The following is an 11,825-nucleotide window of genomic DNA, read 5'->3' as shown; positions in this document are numbered from 1 at the left end:
TAGTCATCCTAGTTTAGGGTGAAATTTGGCAGGAAGTGTAGAGTTTCAAAGTTCCAAACCTACTCTCATTGCTCAATGATTCATCATTTAGGACCAAGGTGCCTAGCCAATTTCATATATGCTTTCAGGCATAGGTACATTTCTGAGTTTTTGTTTCATTTTTGCATATGTTCCATAGTTTCACTTTATGTATCAAATAGCTTAATCAATTTATGTGCTCATTTATGCATGCTTAGGAACTAGTTAGTTTACATTTTTGAATCAAACAAGTAATATTTCAAATTGATAAAGGAATGGAGCCCATAAGAATTTCTTGACTCTCCTTGGACAAGAGTTGGTCAAGAATATACCCCTTCAGAGGCTTCTATTCTAATGTTTAGTTGAAAAAGGGCTTGGTCCTAGTTGAGTTGATAGCTAGTTTAGCCCATCCCTTTTTCACCCCTAAACACCACCTAAAACCATTGGTTGACTAAAACTAAATAGTTAAGCTAATAAATCCAAATGCACATTCTAAAGTGTGCTTAAGCCATGGTCAAAATTGCATAAGCCATGCATTTACATGGCTCATGCTTCCCACTACCCTACCAAATCTTCTCGTTAAACTTTATCCATCTATTCTTCCAAGAAGATCTTGACCCTTCACATGTCTCCAAAAAAAACCTTTTTGACTTCCAAAACTGTTATTTTATATCCTCAATCTTCATCTCTTTTCAATATAATATTGATGATCTAAATATATTAAATATTTGTCCTCTTCAAGTGCACCAATCACAAGGTGACACTTGGAGGATTCTCCTTATCTCATTCCTCTCAATAAACCTCATCTTTGATCTCTTAGATCAATCACAACCCTTGATCAATCATCCTCCAAAATCTATAAAGAGTAGCTCTTGAGGGCTATTTTCATTCTATTCAAGAATGTAACATTTCTGATGCTTCTTAAGTGCTAATTCAAAGTTTCAATCCCACTTTTAAAATCTTGAGGAAATCCACACTCATAGTGTGCAATAAGGGGCATTGAAAAGGTCATCTTTAGTCTTTCAATTTGGGTGCATTTTCATCTTAAGTTTAAATGGAGGTGCAATTTGGTATAGGGTAAAAAATTAATTTAATTTTTTAAAGTCTTGTATTTTCTTTATTCTCTCTCGTTCACACATTTAAAGGGTTACCTTATTTTATAAAAGAATATTGTGGTACTGTATATGAGAAAGAGCAAGAATTGGACCTATTTTCCATTTTATTTGAGGGCCATACTCTTATAGTTGAAGATGATGTGACTTGGAGAAAGATGTAAGATTTTATTTGAAGCATGTTTTAATAATATTGCACAATGAGGCACAAAACCCTAAAGAAAGGTGTAACAAACAAGACACAAACAAAGGAAATCAATACCCTAGTTAGTTGTGAAATGAACTTTGTACACCCAAAAAGTAAAATATAAACCCTTAAATAACTAGAACAATAACCCTTATGATCAAAACCATGGATCATGTAAGAAAGTTAGATTCACAAAAATGTAAATGATAATTAAAAAACTTACATTAATATCTAGGCTAATTAAATAAATAAAGAAATTATCTAGCAATTAACTTAGATAAATGAGCTCATATTAGAAATAGTAAATGCTAAATCAAATGTGTAAATTAAATGAATTTAAAAAGTGATACATGGTGGATTTTTGAAGATGGGAAATGATGTAGAAGATTTTAGAATTGATTCACCATAATGCCATATTTTTAAGGCTTGCTTGAATTCCTATTTCATAATCTACAAATTGATTGCATGTTCTATTTTGGTTCAAATACATGTATGTGAAATTAACCTCCATTCATGTAAAAATGATTTGTCACGTAGAATTGAACATATGCTTGTGGGAATGATCTAACAAAATTTGATTATTGAAATTCTCACCTTGATCTTCTAATAATATATGAATTTTAACAAGAACTAGTAGTGTCTACAAACACCTTTAGGGGATCTATTGAATTGCAAGGATCATGTTATCCTCAGTTAGATCTCTAATCAGATCAACTCAATGACTTTAGAATAAAGATTAAGGATAATAAATAAGTGTGCACTGGAGGTCTAGGATGAAGAATGATATTGTAATGCTTTGATAAGGTTGCTATGGTTCACTCTTTAATATTATGTGATAAATGATTTGCAAGGATTTGTAGGTTATCCTTGATATTTTGAAATAGAGGAATGATTGACACAAATTATGTTGGGATAAACACCTTTTAATCATAATGTTTCATTTATCAATTAATTTACGTTATTTATTATCAACCCACGTAATTGGGGTGTCCCACTTGGAGTGGTATTATGTGTCACTTGTAGATCTTGTAATTGGCAATTTGTAAGTCTAACTTAGTATCATGGAAGTTGTTGAGTGCAAGTGTGAAAGCTTATAAGACGTGTATAATTTGTCAAAATGGGAGCATGAAGAGGGGACTAAAGAGTGGAGTAGAGGAAAGTCAAGGAAGAGCTCTAGTTTTGATAAGCATGTCTCCAAAAATGTGGATAAGACCCAAATGGAGTGCTTAAGTTGGAAGAGAAACCATAGTTAACACCATGATTTTAGAGGGGAGGGTGAGCATAAATGAAATTATTACTTTTATGTCCCTTGTCACCATAACTTTGAGTTCCATGATGGTACAACTTTTCCTTATTCCTTTGGAAGTCATTTGAACTTTTACTATTTTTTATAGCTTTAAATCAATTTCATTCTTTCCTTTAATAACACTCATTTCAACCAATCAACTCCAACTTAATTTAACTACTTTATAATAAAAAAAAAGCTAAAAGAATATAACATAATCTAAAGGATTACCTTTTGATGTAGATGTATAGACAAACTTTTATTTTCCAATTTAGTTGGATTATTGTATTGTAGATGCATCCACATACCCTTATGTTCAAATTTGATGAATACCTTGATGTAGATACAATAGTCAAACTTCATTTTCAAACTTGTTGGAACATCCTTGATGTAAATGCATTTATAAACTTTTTCATAAAGTTATTCAGGGAAGTTTGCCCCACATGAGTTTAAAATAACTGGACTATGTCAAAGTTGATTATCTCAAGTCAATATATAAGACTCAATCTATTTCCATTAATGAATAATTAAGATTATTAAACAGAAATCAATCTTAATATCTACTACATCAACCATATCAACCTCTACATCTACTAAACAACCTACAATAATAACATTAAATTATAATAAACAAATACTTTTAATAACATTTAGAAGAACAAAGAGTCTATAGGACCCTGAATAAAACCAAAAAAATCTTTGTTGCCACCGCCCTTGGAAACTTCATTAATAGGCTATCTAAATCATATTATCAAACAGACCCCAACAACCAATAAACCATCTCTGGTTAAAACCTTATTAATTACTTTAGTGCTGACCGTTCACTTATAGCCAATAGAAAACTAGATCGCGCCGCCCGCGGTGCGCCTGGGAAGCTGCCCGCTGCCCGACATTTTCTCCTCTGCGTTCATTTCGAGTACCACGTGTCATTGTTAAGTGGACCGCAAAATAGGGGGTCATGGCCGGCCGATCGGGCGGCTCAGATTTCACGGACGGATTCCAAATATTTGTAAAAGCAAGCATAATGCAGAGAGAAAAGTAAATGAGCAGCAGTTTCTACTGTCAAGTATGTCTTTACGGAGATCGGTAGATCATCCATGGTTTTCATTACCAGAAGCGGAAGATAATATTTATGAGAATCCTCTTGCCCATCAGAACGCCGAAGATTTTCTCTAGCAGACGGCGTTTTCTTTGAAGTTTTTGGCGCAGGAGGATTCCATTGCCGGCATCACGCGATCTGTCTTGTTATTCACCGATTTTCAGGTATTTTTCAACGATCTGCTAAAAAGAATTAGGTTAACGTGTAAATATTGGAGTTTTCTGGATTGGTTTATGTGTAAATGAAGTTTTAGCTTGAATGTTGGATCGGATGACTCGATCTTTAGAAATTTAAGGAAAATTGTAGCTGTAAGATGCCGATTTTTTAATATTTTGTGTTTTGTTGAAATAAAATTTGGATTTAATAGCGGACTTGGTAAATATATTGGTTTCATGGCGTAGGAACTGCCGGCTTTGGTGCGTATTGATTTATATTTGTGTTTATTTTTCATATCAACGCAGTTTGAGTGAAATGTTGGATACTTTGGGCTCGATTACCTAGTAATTTGGTTATTTAGCATATAAATTGCTTGGCTTGTGCCGATTGCTTTCATGTTTGGCAAAATTTGGAAGTCGTTCTTTTAGAAATTTTAGATGTTAAGGGTGCATTTGGTGAATGTTTTTGTTATGTAGTGTAGGAATTGCTGGTTTTTTTGCAGAACGCTGTATACATTATTACATTCCACCTGGAGGAATTGTTTTTGGAATTCTGGATATTTGGGGTGCATTAGTGGGATATTTTGGTTGTTTAGAGGATTCCGCTTTGGTTTCTGTAGATTTGTTGTTTTCAGGCCATCATGTGTTGAATCTTAAAAATCTGGCTGCATGTAGAGAGTTATAACAGTCCTTGTTTTGATATGGGCTCTGCATCTGTAATTTATGTATATCTTATGCTTTCTCTGATCTTCTTACACGATCTGAATTTAACATGATCTAGTTGGTAGTGGGTTTCTGAGATTCTTCTCACAGGTTATCATTCCTGAAAAATCTGGAAATTGCTGTATTACTTCCACTTTTAGGTTTAAAAGTTCAGCTTGTGAAAATTTCGAAACCTTTGGGTAAATTGAGATGATAATTAAGAGGCTAGGCTTTCTAGGGTTTAATTTGTGTGCCCTCCTGTTTGCTTGTGTGTAATGGTAAGGCCATTTAATCTCTTGGACTTCATTTTTGATTCAGAATTTGGCTGTTGGAGGTGTAGGCTGATTGGATAAAATGATTTGACTGGTTTTCAAGAGGATTTTCTAATTGAGGCTGTTGATCTTGTCATTTGTGGCCAAATTTACCATTAATTTTGGGGAATTTAGGCTGTGGCAGGCAGGTTTGGGCAGCTAAGTCACATCGGCATTTCTTTTGTGAAACTGTGTTCACACTGGAGCTGGAATTTCTGCCATTTGCAGACTTAACCTTATTTAATTAAGTCAAGCTCTTTCTGTTTGTGGAGATTCAGCCATGGCTCCCAGTAAGCTACGGAAAGCTCTTGGAGTTGTCAAGGACCAGACAAGCATCAGTATAGCAAAGGTTGCAAGCACCAATGCACCTGACCTGGATGTGGCCATTGTAAAAGCGACTAGTCATGATGAAATTCCTATAGATGAAAAGTATGTGTATGCAATTTTGCATCTCACCTCCTATTCCAGAGGTTATGTCAGTGCCTGTGTTCACAGCTTGTCCAAACGGATTAGCAAAACACATAACTGGATAGTGGCACTGAAGGCTTTGATGCTTATTCATAGACTCTTGCTAGACGGTGATCCAAACTTTGAGCAGGAAATCCTTCAGGCCATGAGGCATGGTGCTCGCCTGCTGAATCTATCTGATTTTAGAGATGATTCCCACTCAAATGCATGGGATTATTCAGCTTTTGTGCGCACATATGGTTTATATCTTGATGAGCGTCTTGATTGTTCAATTTTAGGGAAGATTCAGTTTGGTGATAAATCTGGTAAAAATCAGAATCAATTGCCCAGGGGACAGAGTGATTATGCAGGATCTAGTTACCGAGGTGCCTATGAATACAGTGATGGGCGTTATAATGATAACAATGGTTACAGGTCTGGCCACAATGATTATGAATCTAGTTATGGGGGTAGATCAAGGTATGGAGATTATGATGCCCCCCGGAAGCCAGATATTGAAGAAGTGGCAAAGACTCCACCAGTGGCTGTTCGAGATATGAAGCCTGACATGATACTTGATAGAATGCCTTATTGGCAAAGACTTTTGGAACGTTTTCTAGCCAGTCGTCCAACAGGTGCTGCAAAGAACAACAGATTGGTTCAAGTTGCACTTTACTTGGTTGTGAAGGAAAGTTTTCAGCTTTACAAAGACATTAATGATGGTTTGGCAATTTTGCTCGATGGGTTCTTTGACATGGAATACCAGGATTGTGTCACTTCATTTGACATTTATTCAGGAGCTGCCAAGCAGATTGATGAGCTTGCTGCCTTTTACAACTTGTGCAAAAATATTGGAGTTTGTAGGACGTCAGAGTACCCCGATGTCCAGAAGGTTTCAGAGAAACTGCTTGAGACTTTGGAAGAGTTTTTGCGGGATCGGTCAGCATCTAACAAAAACAGACCCAAGAGCCCAGAGCCCAAGCCTGCAAAGAGGCCTGAAAGTCCTGGCCCAAGGTCTGAGGAGCCAGTTGAGGATATGAACAGCATAAAGGCTCTTCCAGCACCAGGAGATGATCTTCCTAAAAAAGAAATTGAAGAGCCCAAATTACCAAAGGCAAATGAGAAGGAAGTTGATTTGCTAGATCTTAGTCAAGCCACGATTTCTTCTGAAGAGCAGGAGAACAAATTTGCATTGGCACTCTTCACTGGTGGGCCTTCGTCCACATCTGGTGCCACAAAGAATTGGGAGACATTTTCAACTTCAGAGGGACCTGGCTCATCGTCGAATGGGACAACTTCAGCATGGCAAACTCCACTGGCAGAAAATGGCAAGGAAGGATGGGAGCTGGCTTTGGTTGAAAGTGCAAGTAATCTTTCCAAGCAAGAAAATAAAATGCCTGGAGCTTTTGATCCTTTAGTGTTGGATGGTTTGTATGAACAAGCTGCAGCTCGTCAACAGTTCAACCCATATGCTCAGCCTGGAAGTGCTAGCAGTGTTGCTGCTTTACCACGTCCAGGAGCACCTTCATACTTGGCATTACCTGCTCCACCCACCCAACAGGGAGCGGCTCCAGTTTCTCTTCCAGGAGGAGATCCATTTGCTGCCTCATTATATGTTCCACCTCCTTCTTATGTCCAGATGGCAGAAATGACTAAGAAACAACAGCTTTTGGTGCAGGAACAACAGCTTTGGCAGCAATACCAGAACAATGGCACGCAGTATCAGAACAATGTCATGCAGTACCCATACACTGGCATGCCATACCAGAACAATGGCTTGCCATACCAGAACAATGGCATGCCGTACTATAATAATGGTACACAGTATAGATATGGTTGACAAGCTTTTTGCATAGATTTTAAAATTTATTAGAGGAGAATGCCTGCTGGTGCAGTCAAGCATGCGTGGATGGCTAACAGGCAAGAAGAGGAAACGAGATACTATTTTATAGATTCTATTGCATGTTATGAAACCTGCCAAAGCATCTTTACTTGTGTAATTCTTTTTGCATGCGATAAAATCTGCCATTGGATGTCTGCTTATGTAATTCTTTTACGAGTGTTATTTATAATTGGCCATGGTGGTTGTGCGAAGTGATGGCTTTTTTATTCACTATTACATGAGGTCAATAGTTTTGTGGATCAATAAAATGGGTAGTATCCTAATATTTGTTGCATAGTGCTGGAAGAATTCAAGTGCAATGTCAGATTTGCAGGCTGAATTTTGTATGTTGGATTATATACCATTGGATTATTCTCTCTTTTCTTTATGAATTTTATTGGTTATGCTATTAGATAAAAATGGTCAGTTGCACATTTTCTATGAACAATTCTTTCGAAACACATGTGAAGAACCCCTGCCCTATTAGAAAAGTCTCAGAGGATGGCCTTTTTCTATCTATTGTAGACTTTGATTTTTAAGTGTCTTTTCTGCTTGGCTCTTAGAGATTGACGAGACGTTGTAATAACACTCATTGTGATTATGATCATGCCATTATTTTAGATTTTGTAGATCAGAGCAGTTATTAGTTGCGTATGTTGGTTAAAATGGACTTATTCAAACTGTACATGGAGAGTAGTTGAATGATGTTAATTGGCATTTAGCCGTGGTAATTAGATAGATTTTAAGTTTGAGTAGCTCTTTAGAATCAGTTACCTTTTCTCACATTCCTGGGGAGTGGAATAGAGTAGCGAATTGTTTGGTCAAATGGGCATTTGCATGAATGCAGGATTGGAATGTTATTGATAGGGGACATTTGCCTTTAGATTTATCTCATGTTATTGATAGGGGACATTTGCCTTTAGATTTATCTCATGTGTTCGAGCAATTCATTGTGGAGGATAAGAATGGTTAATTAATTGTTCTTTGTTGGGCAGGTGGCCACTTTTGCTTTGTAAGTCTCTTTTGTGGTTTGACAAATTTTTACCCCTTCTGTCAAAAAATACAAGGAGACTGCCAATAGCCTGGTCACATGGAGAATCAGTAGGTCAGTGATAGAGCACCGTGGCTCAAGGGGGTGGTCGTAGAAAATCTACCAGAAATGAAGCTTTCAATACCTGCAACAAATATTCATTTCATTTGTAGCTAGGCTATACTATCCTTGTAATCCTATTTAGAAGAAACAACACTCTTTTAACTTATAATTTTCAAGTTGAACCTAGTTTAGGGAATCGAACCCAAAATTTAATCATCGAAGAGAGGAATAAAACCCTACTACAATACTTTTGAAGAAAATGTGTTTTGAGAAGGGAGTTGCTACGAAACATGTTAGAATATGTTGCCTGTGGAGAACAACTTTAACCTCGGGTTTTTTTAGTATTCTAAATGTTTGAAAAGTATGCTTTAAAAATTAAGACTGTTGAAAGCAAATCCAAGGGCTAGTGAACCATATGGAACAAAATTGTGCTGAAGCCCCATAATCATTGTCAACTGGAGACTGATTACAGAAACAGGGACAGGGCCCTCATCATATTGGAGTTTTCTGGTAACTAGACCCACAATTTTTGAAGAACTACATTCCACACAAAATAGCAAAGAAAAAGGATCTTATAATACAAAATATTGAGGCTTGAATTGCAGATTTTCTCAAGTATGATATTGAACAGGGAACACCTGAAAAAGCACAATGCTAAATTAACATATCACAAATAGTATGTATAATTGTTTAGTTCTCCTGCCTATCTTTTATTGAACTGTGTTTTAATTTACTCGGCTCCTTTTATGATTTGCGATGTAATTCTTGATCGTGTTTCTTTTGGTCAGGGTCATCATTATTGAGATAGGGCTGTTATTGCAACACTGATTTGTTTATTTATCTATCATTGTAGTATTTAAGATAAAAAACTGAAACAAAGCCAAGAGAACAGGCATGTATCCAGAATATTCCTTTTTCTGTGACCATTCATTCTTTAGACTCAATATAATGAATGGCCTTGAATTATGCAAAAGTCCGTACAAGTGACGCAGTCATCAAAAAGCATATCATTGGTATCTATATAAATCCACGAGTGTGGAGACAATTTTTTTGGTTGTCATCACTATTTATATACATGGGAAAATGAGATCCCTTTCTGTTCAGTCAAAAATCTCTGTTCAACTTTTACTGGAACAAACCACATTATAAAAACAATTTTGGCAACAAAAGTCTATTTGATTAATTTTTTATAATTTTTCTGTTTTGCATCTCTCGATAAATCATAACTTGGAAATAATATATTGCTTGAATGTGGTAGCCTACAAATCAATAGCATTGGGCAATTATGTAAGAAAGAGGCTACCACGGTTCTTAATGGCCATCATTGACTCACCTTCTAAAACATATCTTTTTATAAACCCATAACAATTCTTTCTTTCCACATTGCTCTTCGTTTCAATTCCATCTTGGGCATAAATATGCAAACCTGTATTTTTTCCGTAGGTTAAAATCAAATTAGATAGAGTCGATATCTTTTTTCTTCAATAAGAGTTAAATTTTTAGCAAGCAACAGCAAACGTTTCTTACCAGGATTTCTGAGCATACGTGAGAGAGAACGGTTTACAGTTTTAAGGTCGTAAATTCGTCTTCTTGCAATCCAAAAATCAGTTTCTTATTCTTTAATATTTTATTTGTGCATGGTTGATGTGAATCCTAGGTAATCCGTGAGGGATAGCGAATTCACATGAAATTCCTGCTACCATATTTGTTTTATGGAGGAGAAGCTAAATAAAATAACACGCACGAATAAACAAATTAGCGTTTGTAGTTGAATATATAGAAATAAGAAAAAGCTATATACATGAGTCCACATGAAAAACGCAGAGATGCCACACAAGAAAATTGATAAATCCAAGAAAACAATTTTCTGTTAAGAGAGATAAACCTAGACTATAAGGAGTGTAATTTATTTATAGTTAACGCGGTTGAAATCAAGAAATAGCGATGAACGAGTATTTTGAAGTAATTCAATTATCTGACATTCCAGGGCTGCTAGATTTTCACAACAATTGGCTCCCAGAATAAGTAAGGGCTTTCTCAAAATGGCCAAAACAACATTAAATCTTGACCTATTGTTAGGTGTCATTATGGAGATAGTTCGACAACCTGTGGTGATAAGTGGATTGTGTTCACTTGGAGTTGCATCAACCAACCAAATTTTCATTGTAGTTTTAATATTATGTGTTGAAAATGAAATTTGGATTTGATGTAGATAAATATTATGTGTTGAGGGATATATGAAGATATTAGTATGGAATGAGCTAGTTGAAAGTGGAAATGGCCATGGAGGAGCAACAATCTTAGTAAGAGAATCTTGGGAAAGAATTGTACATGTGGAAAAAGAAGACCCAAATAAAAAGTACATATGAATAAAAATAGAGGTTAAAAAGCTCACAATCTATCTTGCAACATGCTACTTTGCTCGTCATGATTGAAAATTTTATAAGAAGAGAAAATTAGACAAAGAGGCCCCTTATGCAGCCTTGGAAAAAGATATATCAGCATACAACCACAAAGGTGAAATCATCTTAATTGGAGATTTTAATGCTAGAACAACCAATAACCAATCTCTTTGCCTTCATAATGGGGAAGGAATAGGGGACAATCCTTTATGGTTGGAATAAAGGAGCCAAAAATAGAAAAGAGTGTCTCAAGATGAAAAGGGAGCTATCATGCATTATGGGATACAATTGCTAGGAGTTTGTAGCTTATATGATTTGATTATATGAAATAGTTTAAAGGCTTTGCCAAGCTCAGGGAACATTATGTGCCACGCTTACGATGGTTGAAGTGTGGTGGATTATTTTATAAGCTCAAAGAAATTAGTGACAAGTGTAATAGATATAGAGGTGAAGGACTATCCCATAGAAATGAAATCAGATTATAGCCCAATATATGTAAAGATTAGCATGCAAAAAGACAATCAACACCAAAAGAGGATGTAAAAAATAGAAAAGAAAGAGGCCACTTAAGCGACAATCCTCCTAACACATGAAAACCAAGAAATCTTTCGAACAATGCTAAAAAAACAGCTACATGATGCGAAAGCCAATGGGTTGGTCAATTCAAACAAGGAAATGATAGGCATCATCAAGTTGACCTCTATGATCCTCAAGGCTCTCAACTCATGCAAAAGGTCTAGACTTAAAAGGAGCAACATGATTAGCTTCCCTACAAACCCATGGTATGGTGAAGACTGTAAGGCAACAAAGAAAAGGGCCAAAATATGGGGTAATAACAAGGAATATACAAAACTAGTGAGAATGAAAAAAGAGGATTAAAATGCAAAGAAGAAGAAAAGAGCTAATTATGCTTGGGAGGCGCAACCCAAGAGGCTTTTGGAAAGAGTTGCAGCAAAGAGACATAGTCAAAGAAAATAATATCATAGATCTTCAATGGCTAGAGTATGCAAAACAACTATATGAGAGAGATCAAGACAAAGATGCCCCTCTGATAAGCAATTCAAGAATTAAACTCTTCTTGTCAGACAATATTAAAGAAGGAATTACAAAGCTTGCGGTGGGTAAAGCTCGA

The 11,825-nt window shown here is 36.0% G+C and overlaps 1 protein-coding gene across 1 annotated transcript; it reads left to right on the top strand.

The window, feature by feature from the left end:
* The first annotated feature begins 3,621 nt into the window (after positions 1 to 3,621).
* Positions 3,622 to 7,493, top strand: LOC131030872 (probable clathrin assembly protein At4g32285). Its single transcript, XM_057961814.2, has 2 exons — positions 3,622 to 3,865; positions 5,005 to 7,493. The coding sequence occupies exon 2, from the start codon at positions 5,150 to 5,152 to the stop codon at positions 7,154 to 7,156; it is 2,007 nt and encodes a 668-aa protein (XP_057817797.2). The 5' UTR covers positions 3,622 to 3,865; positions 5,005 to 5,149; the 3' UTR covers positions 7,157 to 7,493.
* The last annotated feature ends 4,332 nt before the right edge of the window (positions 7,494 to 11,825 follow it).

This window comes from Cryptomeria japonica, chromosome 10 (genome assembly GCF_030272615.1).
Source record: "Cryptomeria japonica chromosome 10, Sugi_1.0, whole genome shotgun sequence".
Taxonomy (NCBI): Eukaryota; Viridiplantae; Streptophyta; class Pinopsida; order Cupressales; family Cupressaceae; genus Cryptomeria; species Cryptomeria japonica.
Note: the sequence above shows the minus strand (reverse complement) of the source record. Positions and strands in the feature narration are given on the sequence as shown.